Source organism: Mustelus asterias, chromosome 13 (assembly GCF_964213995.1).
Source record: "Mustelus asterias chromosome 13, sMusAst1.hap1.1, whole genome shotgun sequence".
Taxonomy (NCBI): domain Eukaryota; kingdom Metazoa; phylum Chordata; class Chondrichthyes; order Carcharhiniformes; family Triakidae; genus Mustelus; species Mustelus asterias.
In genome coordinates, this window is record NC_135813.1 from 56,845,243 (window position 1) to 56,862,177 (window position 16,935).

General features: G+C 45.1%; 2 protein-coding genes across 3 annotated transcripts in view; one reads left to right on the forward strand and one right to left on the reverse strand.

The window, feature by feature from the left end:
• LOC144502648 (uncharacterized) overlaps window positions 1-16,935 on the reverse strand; it is a 217,417-nt gene that overhangs the window by 14,865 nt on the left and 185,617 nt on the right. The window lies entirely within an intron of this gene.
• The window catches only part of sxph (saxiphilin), a 100,424-nt gene continuing 90,321 nt past the window's right edge, over window positions 6,833-16,935 (forward strand). Inside the window, exon 1 of one of the 2 annotated variants that reach the window (XM_078226824.1) lies at window positions 6,833-7,204. In XM_078226824.1, coding sequence (XP_078082950.1) covers window positions 7,159-7,204 — 46 coding nt within the window. In that variant the 5' untranslated portion in view covers window positions 6,833-7,158. The remainder of the gene's footprint in view (window positions 7,205-16,935) is intronic. The other variant, XM_078226825.1, reaches the window with a different exon arrangement.

The following is a 16,935-nucleotide window of genomic DNA, read 5'->3' on the forward strand; positions in this document are numbered from 1 at the left end:
GAACTCACAATCTTCTGACTCAGAGGTAAGACTGCTATCCTTGAGCCTCAGCTGAAACCCAGTTTTAAAAGGAGAGCAATCTGTCCATGCTGTAGAGTGGATTTGAGGTCACAGCGGTGCATCACAGCTCTTCATTCAGTCACCTTGGTGCTGTTGTGTTGGTCACTTCTCTTTTGTAGTTATAGCTTCAGTTTATTTTATCAGGCTGTTGATCTATGGACAATGCTTTGGGAAGTTCCATGATTATTTAAAACTAAAATATTCCAACCTAAAATTGCTCACAGGAAAGGATGCACATTGAAATAATCTTTATTGCTTAAATTTTATAGCACAGATGGAGTTCATTCAGCCCATTGTGACCGTGCTGGCTCTTTGAAAGTGTTACCAATTAGAGCCACTCTTCTGCGCTCTCCCCAATGCCCTATAAAACTTTTCCATTCAAGTACTTTTCAGAATTCCTCTTCAAAAGTTACTTTTGAGTATGCTCTCACCACCCAATGTCAAAAAAACTCCTAATTCTCCCCTCTGATTCTTTTGCTAATTACCTTCCATCTGAGTCCTCCTTTAATCGCCTTCCACTGAGTTAAAATTTCTCAGTTTGGACGAAACGGGAAAAGAGAGACTTTGGGTGGGAGGGATCACTACAAGGGTAAGCATGATTTGTTCATGTGAATTTGATTATTTCTCCCCTATCTCCCCTCACCTCATTAGGGTGCCACACAGCTCATGTTAAAATGCCACTTTCAGAGTATTGACCAAATCAATTTCGACCATTCTTCACGTGGTGGAGAATGTCATGGGCAATTCCCATTATGTCCTGCTGCAAGGGTTGCACACTCATACCAAAATTCCTTCTGCAGCCACAGAGCACACTGCATACTAAAAGAAACAGGCATTGTGACAAATTTCTCGCATAGTGTACGTCACGACTGCTGAAATGTAAACTGTCCACTGACTAACTGGGAGAGCTCTGAGAATGGGAAGCCTCCCCAGTACAGAGAAAATTTAGAGGGAGCGTGCAGTAGACAAATACCATTGAATAGCCTCTCTCCACAGATGTTGCCAGACTTATTCAATATTTCCAGCACATTCTGTTTTTATTTCTGATTTCCAGCATCGGCAGTATTTTACTTTTCCGTTGGATCATTTTCTTTAATTCATTCAAGAGATATGGGCTTCGCTGGTTAGGCCGGCATTTGTTGTCCACCCCTGGAGAAGGTGGTGAAGAGCTGTTTCTGAACTGCTGCAGCCCATGTGGTGTAGGTACACCCACAGTGCTGTTAGGGAGGGAGGTCCAGGATCTTGACCCAGTGGCTGTGAAGGAACAGCGATATATTTTCAAGTCAGGATGATGAGTATCTTGGAGGGAAACTTCCTGGTGGCAATGTTCCCATGTGTCTGCTGCCCTTGTTTTTTTCGATGCTATGGTCGTGGGTTTGTGAGGTGCTGTCTGAGAAGTCTTGGTGAGTTCCTACAATGCACCTTGTAAATGGTACACACTGCTGCTACCGTGCGTCGCTGGTGGAGGGAGTGAACATTTGTGGATGGGGTGCTAACCGAGTTGGCTGCTTTGTCCTGGGTGATGTCAAGCTTCTTGATTGTTGTTCAAGCTCATCCAGCCAACTAAACAGTATTCATCACACTCCTGACTTGTGCCTTGTAGATTTTGGACAGATTTTGGGGAGTCTGGAGGTGAGTTAATCGCTGCAGGATTCCCAGCCTCTGACTTGCTGGAGAAGCCGCAGTATTTATATGGCTGGTCCTGTTAAGTTTCTGGCAATGCCATTGAATATCAATGGGGTGATTGTTAGATCCTCTCTTGTTGGATTTAGACATGCACAGTTTCAGTATCTGAGGAGTCACAAATGATGCTGAACATTGTGCAGTCAACGGCAAACACCCCCACGTCTGGCTTATCATTAAGGAAAATCTTTGATGAAGCAACTGAAGACGGTTGGGCCTAGGATACTACCCCGATGAACTCCAAGTAATGCCCTGGAACTGAGATGACTGACCTCCAACACCCACAACCATCTTCCTATGCACCAGGTATGACTCTAACCAGCGAACAGTTTTCCCTGTGATTCCCATTGACTCCAGTTATGCTAGGGCTCCTTGATATAAAACGCAGTCAAATGTGACCTTGATATCAAGGGCAGTCACTCTTACCTCACCTCTGGCATTCAGCTCTTTTATCCATGTTTGAACCCAGGCTGTAATGACATCAGGAGCTGAGTGATCCTGGTGGAACCCAAACTGGGCATCTGTGAGCAGGTTATTGCTGAGTAAGTGCTGTTTGATAGTGCTGTTGATGACCCCTTCCATCACTTTATTGATGATCAAGGGTAGGCTGATTGGGCGGTAATTGGCGGGGTTGCATTTGTCCTGCTTTTTATGTACAGGACATACCTGCTCAATTTTCCACAATGCCAGGTAGATGCCATTGTTGTAGCTGTACTGGAACGTGGGAAGTTCTGGAGCACAAGTCTTAAGTAATATTATTGAAATAGTCTCAGGGCCCATTGCCTTTGCTATATCCAATGCTGTTATAGATTTTTAAAAGGTGCAGGTTGCTTTAAGAGCTGATCACATGATTGATGGTGATGTCATGAGGGTTTGTGCTCAGGCTGCTGTTTTACTTTCAGTTTTGTACTTGATGCAGTGCAGCGAGCAGCTCCTCAATAAAACCTGTTGTGTGTTTGTTTGAATCTACATATGCAAACCAAGTCTTTTATTTTTCTGTTAAAACCCACAAACCGTAACATAGTTAGGACATTACAAGTGCCTTTGGCCATTTCTTGATATTATTATGGGCCTTTTTTTAATATTATCCCATCTTACAAAAAAAATAATTGGCTTAGCTGCTTTTATGGTACAAGAGCTGATTCCCTGATCTTGCCAACTGGTCTATGTTGGTGTTTATGCTCCACACAAATCTCTTCCCACCACATTTCATTTATCCTTCTGTCCCTTTCTTGCAATTATCTGGCTTTCCCTTAAAGGCATCTGTGCAATTTGCCACCGGTTCTCTGCATAGAAACAAGTTCAATATTTTGACCATTCCCTGGGGAAAGAAGTGTCTCATGAACCCTTTCTTGGGTTTATTAGTTATTATCTTATTTTTAATGCCTCTATTTTTAGACTCTTCCATAAGTGGAAACATCATCTCCACGTGAATTGAAGAATTAAAAGAGTGAATGGATTGTTCATAATTATGTTTCAGACTGCTAGGCAGAGTTAGGAGATGATTTGCTGACTGATGAATACAGCTAATCATGACTGATTTGCATTGATAATCCAATCTCCTATAGCAAGAAATACAAGCTGATCCTCTCATTAGTGTTCTTCCATTGCAATCACATTGCTGCAATCTGATTGGTTTTGCTAACCTGGTCTTGGGCTTTCCATTCCAATTCTCTTCCTGCACCTAGTGGTATGAGGCAGACTTTGTCTGTTCTCATATCCATGCCAACACTAAGATTGCCAATGTCCATCTCCATAATGCTGTACCCAGCTTTGCCCTTGCCCCAACTCATATACAATGGGAACTCTCATCCCTGCCTTTGTTGCTTCGTAACTTGTCAATGGCAACTTACAACTTGCCATCCAAAAATCTGTTGCTAACGTTCTAACCCTCACCCCGTGCTCTCTCACCTACATTTCTTTCCAGTTAAGTAACTTCTTGACTGTGGTGCTGAAGACTTGTGTCCCTGACCAATTTGTTCCAGTATTGTTGGCATTTACCTGACAAAGTGAAAAATTGCTCAGGTATGTCCTTCCCTCAAAAAGCAGGACAAATCCAATCTGCCCAATTACCGCTCCATCAGTCTACTGTCAATCATCAGCAAGGTGATGGAAGGGATTGACAGTGCTATCAAGTGGCACTTAGTCACCAGTACCCGCACCACTGCTCAGTTTGGGTTCTGCCAGGACAGCATAGTTCCAATTACAGAAAAAGAAGAGTTGAGGGTGAGAGGAGAGTTGATTGCCTTTGGCATCAAGGCAGCGTTTGCCCAAAGGTCAGCTCTAGTTAAATTGAAATTAATGGGTATGAGGGTAGTGCCAGGATTCCAGGTTGGCAGTGCCAGGGTCTCAGGCTGGCAGTGCCAAGATGGCACTGCTCAAGGGGCACTGTCTGCCCTTGCCTTTGCCCCCGACCACCCAGGGAGTTTCAATGGCTTCTGGTTCCACCAGTGACACCATCACATCTGGTCCCCGTTGGTGGGGACCATACGTGATCCTCACCGGTGAGGAACTCCACCAGCAAGGTTGTTAAGGTAAGTGGCTGGTATCATAGCTCACACAAAGGAAAATGCTTGTGGTTTTTGGAGGCCAGTTATCCTAGCCTCAGGACATCACCACAGAACAGTGTCCTCAGCCCAATCACCTTCAGCTAGTTCATTAATAACCTTTCCTCTCTCATGAGGTCAGAAGTGGGGATGTTCACCAATGATTGAGGAGTATTCAGTTCCATTTGTAACTCCTCAGGTAATGAAATAGTTCATGCCACATGCAAAAGACTGGGCGGAGATGTTACCGGCTCGTCACACTGGTCAATTGGTGCGGCGAGCTGAAAAACTGGGCTCGTGCCTGGTTTCTCGCCTCATGTGATATTACCGGCTTTGTTCTGCCGGGAAGGGCGCAAGATTGATTTTAATATTCATTGGCTAATTTTAATATTATTATTGATCCCGGGATGCAATTGTCTGGGCTCACTTACCTTAACAACCTTGCTGGTGGAGTTCCTCACCGGTGAGGATCACATATGGTCCCCACCAACGGGGACCAGATGAGATGGTATCACTGGTGGAACCAGAAGCCATTGAAACTCCCTGGGTGGTCGGGGGCAAAGGCAAGGGCAGACAGTGCCCCTTGAGCAGTGCCATCTTGGCACTGCCAGCCTGAGACCCTGGCACTGCCAACCTGGAACCCTGGCACCACCCACCGAGCACTGAGATCCTTTTTAGATTTATCTTGTTGTGATCAACAGAGGGGGTTGAATGAAGAAAGGGTTCATCCCTCCTCACCAAGGCATCACAATTTGGATGTATCCCAAATGGACATTAACAGATTTGAGCGCTCGTCCGGAATTTAAACAAATTGTGGGCTTGTGCTGAGATAATTCCCGAGATATGGGATGGAGGGTCCCAAATTGAGGAATCTCATCCGGTTTAACAAATTTGGGAAACCTCACCTGGGGACTGGTCATAATATTCCTCTTCAATCGTCTTTCCAGCATCCCAGTCACAATGGCACCCTACAAGAGCTGAGATCTGTCAACCGATCCTCAGTGGTCTCATAGCTGTATGCCTTCAATACCACAAAACATATCCATCAAACCCGCTTCTCTAGAAACACATCTAATTATCTCAGAATCACAAGTTTGAGGGTTCAGGTCCCTCTCCAGAGAATTAAGTACAAAACCCAGGCTAACATCTGTATGCAGTATGTGGGGCGGCACGCTGGCAGGGGCGGCACGGTGGCAGGGGTGGCACAGTGGCACCGTGGTTAGCACTGCTGCCTCACAGCACCAGGGACCCGGGTTCAATTCTCGGCTTGGGTGACTATGTGGCGTTTGCACATTCTCCCCATGTCTATGTGGGTTTCCTCCAGGTGCTCCGGTTTCCTCACACAGTCCAAAGATGTGCGGGTTAGGTAGATTGGCCATGGTAAATTGCCCCTCAGTGTCAGGGGGACTAGCTAGGGTAAATGTGTGGGGTTATGGGGATAGGGCCTGGGTGCAGACTCGATGGCACGGTGGCACAGTGGTTAGCAATGTTGCCTCACAGCAGCAGGGACTCGGGTTCGATTCCCGGCTTGGGTCACTGTCTGTGTGGAGTTTGCACATTCTCCCCATGTCTGCATGGGTTTCCTCCGGGTGTTCCGGTTTCCTCCCACAGTCCAAAGATGTGCAAATTAGGTGAATTGGCAATGTTAAATTCTCCCTCTGTGTACCTGAACAGGCGCCGGAGTGTGGCGACTAGGGGAGTTTCACAGTGCAGTGTTAGTGTAAGCTTACTTGTGACTAATAAATAAATAAACTTAAATAAACTTCTGCACTATAGGATTCTATGATTCTACGATACCGAGAGTGTGCTGTATTGTCAGGCACGCCTTCTTTCAAATGAGATGCCAAACCAAGGACCTTGTTTGCCCTCTCCGATGGATGCAAAAGAGTCCATCACACTAATACAAAGGACAGCAGGGAGCTTTCCCTGGTATGATTTATCCTTCAACTAACAGCACAAAATATTGCACATCTGGCCACTATCACATTGCTGTTTGTGGGATCTTGCTGTGTGTAAATTGGCTGCCTCATTTCCTACATTACAACAATGACTACGTGATAATGGTATTTAATCAGCTGTAACAGGCTTTGGGACATTCTGAGGTTGTGAGAACTGTGATATACATGCAAGCCTTTCTTCTTGACAGTATTCACTTCTGGTCATTGAGTCGCAGGGATTCTTCTAAGCCTTGGGTGGGTGAAGTGTGAGAGGAATGAGCTGTATGGAATGGTTAGAAAAACTCATACTGCCTTCAGAGGAGGCACCTGAGAAAGGTGTACGAAATACCAAGCAAAATAGCAAATGGTAATCTTCCTTGAAACCAGAGGCCTTTGCACCTGGAACCTTCCAACTGTTTGACTTCAAGTCTCGCTATGCCCTCTTTGGAAGGGGTTGGCATAGCTTTGAACTTTCTTTGGCAGGTTGTTTTTTTTTTATCCACCAAATTTCTGTAATTGGAACCATCATCCTGAAACAGTTAAAATGCTGCAAAGCAGACCCGTGCTGAGATTTTGACAAGTGCATACAGTATTGCTAGTTTCCATCCCTTTCAACCCCTGACCACAGTCTGGTTGTAATAAAGAAAAAGAGAGATAATTATTTCCATATGAAGATTTGTGATTTCAAATCCCGTTCCCAGCAGCTTCCGAATGTCATTTGTCAGTGAAGGATAGGGCGCTACTTCCCATCCCTAAACTTGCTTTGGACCCAGTTATTGCCAGGTACAGTCTGGAATGCTCTTTGTGTCCTAATGGGAATGTGTGCAGCTCTCTGAGTCGAACCTCACACCGCACATTGCATTTGCTGCAATCTGTCACAGGAGCGTGAAGATTGATCGTGAGTAGTGAAGAGAAACATTGGCGGTTTCAGCATGAAGGGAGCAATTGTTTTCATCTCTTTTATCACAATTGCTTTTGGTAAGTTTTCTCTCTTGAACTTGTACAACTCGAACACGCGAGCCAGTTCTGGTAATGTATTTCACTGCATAATATATTGCTAGTGCACTTCTCTGTGTAATATATTGGTAATGTACTACATGGTGTAATTTACTTGCCATTATCTTCAGTTCCCTAGCCACCAACTCCATCCCTTGCTCTGGCAACTGTCTGAGCTGAACCACACTATTTGCAACCCGGTGTCACATTTGAATCCTGAGATGAGTTTCCGGTCACATATTTCCACCTCGCCCTGTCTCTGCTGCTGCAGCCCTCACCCCGCCATTGTTACCCCTGGATTCGACTATTCCAACTCACTCCAGGCTGTTATCCCACACTCCATTTTTCATAAACCCAACGTCATCCAAAGCTCTGCTGTCCATGTCCTAACTCCCACTATGTCCTACTCGCCTATCATCCCTATGTTATAGAATCTCTACAGTGCAAAAGGAGTCTGCACCGACTGTACAACAGAACATCCTACCCAGACCCAACCCCCGCTCTATCCCCGTAACCCTAAGTATTTACCCCGCTAATCCTCCTAACCTACGTATCTTGGGTCACTAAGTGGCAATTTAGAATAGCCAATCCACCTAAACCTGCACATTTTTGGAGTGTAGGAGGAAACCGGAGCACCTGGAGGAAACCCACGCAGACATGGGGTAACGTACAAACTCCGCACAGACAGTCACCCAAGCTGGGAATCGAACTCGGATCCCCGGCACTGTGAGGCAGTAGTGCTAATCACTGTGCCACCATGCTGCCCCTGAACTCTTTGGCTTCTGGTTAAACAACACCTGGTTTTAAAAATTCTTGTCCTTGTTTCCTCTCCCCTTCCTGGCCTTGTATTCCCCTTTTCACCTCACAACCCTCCAGAGACCTCTGCGCTCCTCAAATCCTGGTCTCATGAACATCCCCAATTTTCCATTGGCATCCATGCTTTCACCTGCCTAAACTCAGGAATTGCACCCCTCAACCTCTGTGTCTCTTTATTTCTCTTTCCTCATTTAAGAGACTCCTTAAAATCTACCTCTTTGACCAAGCTTTTATCTGGTACCTTTTCATATGGCTTGGTGTCAAGTTTTGCTTTATTTTCCTCTTGTGAAACACATTGGAGCATTTTATCATGTCAAGGGCGTTATAAAAATGGAAGTTCTGTTGTAATGTGTAATGTACTCTGACAATGTAATTTACTGCATAATAATCTCCACATCAATGTAATTTACAACAGTGACTACACTTCAAAGTGTTGAATTGGCTGAAAAGGGTTTTTGTCTATTCTGAGATTGTGAAAGGTGGTGTGTGAATATAAATCCTCTTTGTTTCTCAGACTTAAAGGGTTTTTTGCTGGAATGCTGCAGTGAAATTGAGGTTTAGCATACTGGGTTCTGCAGAGATAGACCGAGGTTCAAGCCCCACCTTGGGCCGAATCTGGCCTGACATTTCCTTAGGTAGTGCATTGGTGTTAACATCGAATCTTACAGCACAGGAGACCACTCAACCCATTGGATGAATTTTACTGGCACTTTCGCCCGAGGTTTGTACGATCCCGTCCGAGACCAACAGAGAATGCTGTTCTCTGAGCCTCGCCTGCCCTTGGAATCGGAGCAGGCGTGTCGGTAAATTCCGGCCATTGTGTCTGTTCTGGTTCTTCAGTAGAGCAGTACCATTTTCTCCTTCTCTTTTCCCTATGCCTTGTAATTTTTTTCCTTTTCAAGGTGGAATTCTCCGGCCGTGCTGGTCTAAAGACCGGAAATTCCTGCCCGACTGTCAATGGACCTTCACATTGTCCACAACCTGCCCGCTACAATTGCAGTGGTGGGCCGGGTGGGAGAATTCTGGCCCAAGTGTATGTTCAGTTCCCGTTTGAAAATTACTATTTCAGGTAGTACATTCCAGATCATAGCAACTCGCTGAGGGGGCTTTTCCCGTCCCAGCCACCATGGGAATCATAGCGGGTGGGGGGGAGGGGGGGGGCGGGGGAGGGTTGGGGGGGTGGACCATGCAAAGGTCTGTTGATTTCAAGCAGGATTTTCCAGTTTTGGGGCAAGGCAGCTGGAAAATCCCAACCGATGTGTCAAAAAAATTCTCAACTCCCTCTCTGAATGTTATTGGCTTAAATCCGAGTCCTCTTGTTACTGACCCTATGGCTGGAATTTTCGGGCCGTTCACACCAGTAGAATTCTCTGATCCCGCTGCAGTGAACGGGGATCTTGCTGAGCGCCAAATTCTCTGTCCTCACTTGCAACAGCAGCGGGGCATGAGCAGCTGGAAAATTCCGGCCTACAGATTTCCTCATCTATTCTATCAAAACCCCTCATAATTCAGAATGTCTATGAGTGGGGTGGCACAGTAGAAGGGACAGGTAGAGGTCAGAGAGCCCCAGTCTGATCCGACCCTTGCATGAGCCTTGGGAATCAGACATGGGGTGAGTGGAGAAAAACTCAACGAGGGAGAGTCACTCCCGGGCAGCAGGCATCATTGTTTACTGGGTGGCTATGGAGGAAACTCTTGGCTGGTTCTTCTAGATTGGTGGCACAGTGGCATACTGGTTAGCACTGCTGCCTCACAGCGCCAGGGACCTGGGTTCAATTCCGGCCTTGGGTCACTGTCTGCGTAGAGTCTGCACGTTCTCCTGTGTCTGTGTGGGTTTCCACTGGTTTCCTCCCACAGTCCAAAAGACGTGTTGGTTAGATGCATTGGCCATGCTAAATTCTCCCTCAGTGTACCCAAACAGGTACTCGACCAGGGGATTTTCACAGTAACCTAATTGCAGTGTTAATGTAAGCCTACTTGTGACACTAATAAATAAACTTAAAATAAACTTTAGTTATGCTAACAGTCAGAAAAGGGAAGGATAAAAGCGAGAAAAAATACGAGGCAAAGATGGAGGGAATCAAAAGATCACCCTAAAAAAGGACTATGTCCAGTGTATTAAAGTATCAGCAGCATTCTGTGTGTTGTGGACATTTTAAATTGTTCTCAGCCACCATAGGTGAATGAAGGAAGTCTAAATTCTAATGAATGGAGCATTATTCCAGCAGCACAATGGAGTGATAATTTCCTTGTTAGTAAATATAATGCTGGCTGCTTCATTCAAGAGTTTAACTGTTAAATATGTTATTCCTTTTAAAGTCAAATGCCCTCCCATTCATTTCTCCGGTGCTTTAATTTGATTTGATTTGATTTTTTATTGTCACGTGTATTAACATACAGTGAAAAGTATTGTTTCTTGCGCGCTATACAGACAAAACATATCGTTCATAAAGAAGGAAATGAGAGAGTGCAGATTGTAGTGTTACAGTCATAGCTAGGGTGTAGAGAAAGATCAACTTAATGCAAGGTAGGTCCATTCAAAAGTCTGACAGCAGGAGGGAAGAAGCTGTTCTTGAGTCAGTTGGTATGTGACCTCAGACTTTTGTATCTTTTTCCTGAAGGAAGAAGGTGGAAGAGAGAATGTCCGGGGTGCGTGGGGTCCTTAATTATGCTGGCTGCTTTGCCGAGGCAGCGGGAAGTGTAGACAGAGTCAATGGATGGGAGGCTGGTTTGCATGATGGATTGGGCTACATTTACGACCTTTTATAGCTCCTTGCGGTCTTGGGCAGAGCAGGAGCCACACCAAGCTGTGATACAACCAGAAAGAATGCTTTCTATGCTGCATCTGTAAAGGTTGGTGAGAGTCATAGCTGACATGCCAAATTTCCTTAGTCTTCTGAGAAAGTAGAGGCATTGGTGGGCTTTCTTAACTATAGTGTCGGCGTGGAGGGACCAGGACAGGTCGGTGATCTGGACATCTAAAAATTTGAAGCTCTCGACCTTTTCTACTTCGTCCCCGTTGATGTAGACAGGGGCATGTTCTCCACTACGCTTCCTGAAGTTGATGAAATCTCCTTCGTTTTGTTGACATTGAGGGAGAGATTATTGTTGCTGCACCAGTTCACCAGATTCTCTATCTCATTCCTGTACTCTGTCTCATCATTGTTTGAGATCTCGTGCTATTTAGTTGCATTTACCTGCCCATTCCCCAACAATAAGAACAGTTCTGATGATTTTTCATCTATCTTCCTGTGTCTAGCCTTGGTAAGAAATGTAGATTATTTGCCCTGGAAACAATCATCCTGCCATAATTAACAGAAAACAGAACAGGTCTAAAATGGAGGGAATCAAAAGGGAATCACCCTAAAAAAGGACTATGTCCAGTGTATTAAAGTATCAGCAGCATTCTGTGTGTTGGGTGGTGGACATTTTAAATTGTTCTCAGCCACCATAGGTGAATGAAGGAAGTCTAAATTCCAATGCTTTATCTGTCTTTTCCTTGAATATAGATGAATTAATTTCTTTTACTGCACTGTAACAGTTTGAAGTTTTCCTCTATACTCCGACACTTTGAACCTAACACTGCATTGGGTTGGGTACAATTATCATAATATCTAGGCTGATTAAAATATTTTGAGGAAGAAGGACTCAGGGGAGTGGGGAAAGGGGTCTTGGGACACTTTGGAGGCAGGTGTTTCACAATAACACAATGAATAGAATCAGGAGTGGATCATACGGCCAATTGAACCTGCCTCACCATTCCGTGGCTGATCTTGGGCTTCAATTCCACTTTCCCATCCATTCCCTTTATCCCTTAATTCCATCTCAGATTTAAATATATTCAACGATGGAGATTCCACAACCCTCTGGATTAGAAAATTCCAAAGATTCACAACCCTCTGAATGAAGCCATTTCTCCTCACTCAGTGCTAAATGATTGGTCCTTTATCCTGAGACTGAGCCTCACGCTTTAGATTTCCCGACCAGTCGAAACAGTCTCTCTGTGTCTAACCTATCAAACCCCTTCAGAATCCTGTCTGTTCCAATGAGATTGCCTCTAATTTTTCTAAAATCAGGGAGAATAAGGAGGAAGGTAATAAGGTCTGAAAGCATTGGGGTGGGTTATGCATTTGTTCATAATGTGAGAGACTGGAACCAGAACCGGGAGCGGCCGGCATGTTAGTGTAAAGTAAGGCTGAAAAGCAATTTGGGCTGAGGTTGGAGCAGGGCGATGGTAAAAGTGTTGCCGAGTTGGAAGGCAACCAGAAGTGGAAATGGGTCAGTGGCGGGAGTGGGACAAGGGCTGAACTTCAGATTTAAAGTATGAATGGGCATTACAAAGCATAAATATAATCAGAGCAGAATCACAGGCAGACTGGGAGTTGAGCAGTGGGAAGGGGAATAAAGCTGGTGTTGTAGGCAGAAACTGAAACAGGACCTGAAAGTATATTCTAAATTTGCATTCTTTCAAAAATTAGTTTCTTTACACTCTTTGATATTCTAATTTCTAACCATGAGTTTTACTGTAAGTGGAGGATATGGGAGACACGAGGCAGATACAACAGTCCCACCTTTAATCTGGAGGCTGAGGCATTTTACCAAGAAACATGGCAGCCAGATGTGGCCGTACACATAGCATTGAGAATATTGGCACAAACATCAACATTATAAATATGTTAACATACAAAGTGTGACTCATTATCATGACTCATAAAATTACATGAGAGTGCATGGGAAGGGTGTGCCATTTGCAAGGCTTTTTATATCAATTTCCTTGGTCTAAAGGGAATGAGGAGTGCCCACTACTCAACCCTCCCCCTCCGACCTTTCAATGAGTGGGCTTATTACTGCTGCCTAGAATGTGCTACCACCCTTCTCCTGGCAGTTTCTGGGGTTGGCAGTAAAGAGGGAATCAGCCAGGTCAAGTGTGACAGTGTGACATATTTATAAAGGCAGTTTTCATTACCATAAGGGAGGTGGATGGTCTAAGTGATAAAATAGAAAACTGATACTAGTTTTCTCACAACTCTGGGTGTCCCAAAGCACCTTACAGCCAATGAAGCACTCTTGGAGTGTAGCATCTGTTGTAATGTAGGAAACACATCAGGCAATTGGTACGCAGCAAAGCCCAAATGTACAGTGGCCAGATAATCTGTGGGTTGGGTGATATAGATTGGCCAGGACACCAGCGGGGTGGGGGGAGAACTTCCCCACTCCCCGTTTTCCCTATGTCTATGTGGGTTTCCTCCGGGTGCTCCAGTTTCTTCCCACAGTCCAAAGATGTGCGGTTAGCTGGATTGGCCATGCAAAATTGCCCCTTAATGTCCAAAGATGTATAGATTAGGTGGATTAACCATAGTAAAATGCACAAAATTACAGAGTAGGGTGGGCTGGTAAGATGCTCTTTCGGAGAGTTGGTGTGGGCTCGATGGGCTGAATGGCCTCCTTCTGCACTGTAGGGATTCTATGGTTCCATGGTATTCTATTGGGATTTTTTACATAGGAGCAAGAGTAGGTTATTCAACTACATCACAGCTGATTCTCTACCTCAGCACCATTTTTCTGTGCTATCCTCATATCCCTTAGTATCTTTAGTATCTTGAAATCTATCGATTTCTGTTTTGAATATGCTCAATGACTGAGCCTCCACAGCACTCTGGGGTAGAGAATTCCAATGAATCACCACGCTCTGAGTGAATAAACTCCCCCTCATCTCAGCCCTAAATGGCCTCTCTTATTCCGAGTTCCCTGGTTTTAGAAACACCAATCAGGAAAATATCCTTCCTGTGTCTACCTTGTTGAGTCCTGTGAGAATTTTGTATGTTTCAGTGAGAACACCTCTCATTCTTCTAAACTCTAGAGAATATAGGCCCGGTCTCCTGAATCTCTCCTCATAGAACAATCCTGTATCCCAGGGATCAGTCTGACGAACCTTTGTTACAATTCTTCTATGGCTAGTATATCCTTAGATAAGGAGGCCAAAACTGCATACGACACTCCAGGTGTGGTCTCACCAAGGCCCTATACAATTGCAGCAAGATATCCACTGGTGAGGACTGGAAGTGCCTTGGCTGAACACCTCATCTGGCAGTGCAACACTCCCTCATCACTGCCTATAGTGTCAGCCTAGATTTTATGTTCAACTTTGGGATGAGACTTGAAAACATGACCTTCTGACTGAGAGGTGACTTTGCTACTATTGAGCTAGAACTGACATGGATAAAAATGGTGATAAACAACTTGAACTTTTATTTTTAACAAGGTCACTGACCATTGCTGCCAATGATGTCTTGAGGACAGCCAGTGATCACAGACTAGGCCGAACTCTCCAACCTTGCCCGCAGCTGGGATTCTCCAGTCCCGCTGTAGTGAATGGGGATTTAGCTGAGAGCCAAATTCTCCGTTCTCACCGGCAGCGGTGGAGGGTATGAACAGTTGGAGAATTCCATTATCAAAGCACTTCATTTCAGAGTGTAACTTCACCCCTCGTAGCCTTACAGCAGTGAGCTGATATTCACTACCAAAAACTAACAAGCCTCTGGTGCACAAAATCTACCTGCTCGCACAGCATGGTACATCTTACAGATTGACGCTGGTTCCAAGTGTAGCCTGGATATTTGGACCCACCAGGATTTTCCATTCAGGGTCCTCCACAACCAGTTCCCAGTGAGAGCTCCATGCTAACAGCACCAACTATTGAGATAGGTCCTGATGGATAATGCAACTGCAGTGTGTTTCAAGAAGGCAGCTAAGGTGAATTAAACAAATCAGATGTGACGACCACAGGATCTTATGGTCAGAGGGTATAACAATTTATGGGTGGGATTTTCCAGTCACGTTCGCCTCAAGGCCAGAAAATCCCATCTGAGTTCAATGGACTTTTGCATGGTCCTCCCCCGCCCGCTACGATTCCCATGGCCGGAGGGATGGGAAAATTCCGCCCAATACACTACTCAAAAACTAGTTTAGGACTATTTGCTAGCATATGTTGGCCACCAATCCAGTTTAGGCAGATTCCCTCCCCTCCCGCCAAAAGTTCATTCAAACATGACATCACCCCCAACTTACCTGATTCTCAAAAACACACTATTCCCAGTGCATGGAAAGCAGCAACTTCTGTATCCACTCCACAGTGCTTTTACCTGTAAATAACATGCGAGTTAGACACTGATCTGACAATCAATATTTGCAAAAATCTCCTGAAGACTGGGCACAAATATATTTTCTCACTCACACAGATAACAGGGCAATCAAAGTTCTGTGGTTGATGCTGCCTCTGAAACACACTCCCAACAAGTGATTCTGCTCCTTGCGGGGAGAGGAGTGGGTATTTTTGGGATTGAGGTGGCTCCAAGATGACATGCCTGGTGGTGGAAGTTCAGAACCAATTCAGCCTTGCATGGTCCTTGATCACCTAAACCTGAGGCAGGCAGGTAAGTCTGCACTGCCCAAGGGCAGTATTGATGATTCACCCCACTCAGTTCCAGCTAACCCTGCAATGCAAAACTGTAACAATAGCCCTGAGAAGTAGGAGTTCAAGAACTGGTTTCCTCCCACAGTCCTGTAGGTTAGGTTGATTGGCCATATTAAATTGCCCCTTAGTTTCCATAGATGCATAGGTTAAGGAGATTAACAGGGTATATGCGTGGGGTATGCCATGTTAGGATACTCTGTCAGACAGTCGGTGCAGACTCAATGGGCCGAATGGCCTCCTTCTGCACTGTAGGGATACTATGATCCTATGAACCTTCCACGTTCTACATTCCTAGGCTGAGGTGCTTAAATCCTGCAGTGCTCTTGCAAACACTTGGACATTGCTGAGGCTTTGGAGTTTTAAACAGCACAAAACTCCCCTGGAGTTAGTGAAGTGTTCCCGTGGGAAAGGCTGTGTCTCCACATTGACTCGTGCTGTATAAGTGTAGGTTGCTCAGTAGTTTCATTCAGTGATTTTTCCGATTGGCAGTCAGTGACCAGTGGGTACCGCAGGGATCTGTGCTGGGACCCCAACTGTTCACATTATATATGAATGATTTGGAAGAGAGAACTGAATGTATTATCTCCAAATTTGCAGATGATACAAAGTTGGGTGGGGGGGGTGAGCTGTGAGGAGGATGCAGAGATGCTTCAGCGTGATTTGGACAGGCTGAGTGTGTGGACATCTGCATGGCAGATGCAGTATAATATGGATAAATGTAAGGTTGTCCACTTTGGTAGCAATAATAGGAAGACAGATTATTACTTGAATGGATGGAAGTTGAGAGAGGTGGATACTCAGTGAGATCTTGGAGTCCTTGTGCATCAGTTGCTGAAAGTAAACGTGCAAGTACAGCAGGCAGTAAAGAAGGCAAATGGTATGTTGGCCATCATAGTGTGAGGATTTGAGTATAAGGATAGGGATGTTTTGTTGCAATTGTATAGGGTGTTGGTGAGGCCACATCTGGAGTATTGTGTGCAGTTTTGGTGTCCTTATTTGAGGAAGGATGTCCTTGCTATAGAGGGAGTGCAGCAAAGGTTTACCAGGCTGATTCCTGGGATGGAGGTCTGTCATATGAGGAGAGACTAAATTGGTTAGGATTATATTCACTGGAGTTTAGAAGAGTGAGAGAGGATCTCATAGAAACTTATAAAATTCTAACAGGGTTAGACAGGGTAGCTTCAGAAAGAACGTTCCCAATGGTTGGGGGAGTCCAGAACTAGGGGTCATAGTTTGAGGATAAGGGGCAAACCGTTTAGGACTGAGGGGAGGAGAAATTTCTTCACCCAGAGGGTGGTGAATGTGTGGAATTCACTACCACAGAATGTGGTTGAAGCCAAAACGTTGTCTGATTTCAAGAAGAAATTAGATATAGCTCTTGGGGCAAAAGGGATCAAGGGATTATGGGGGGAATGGGGGATCA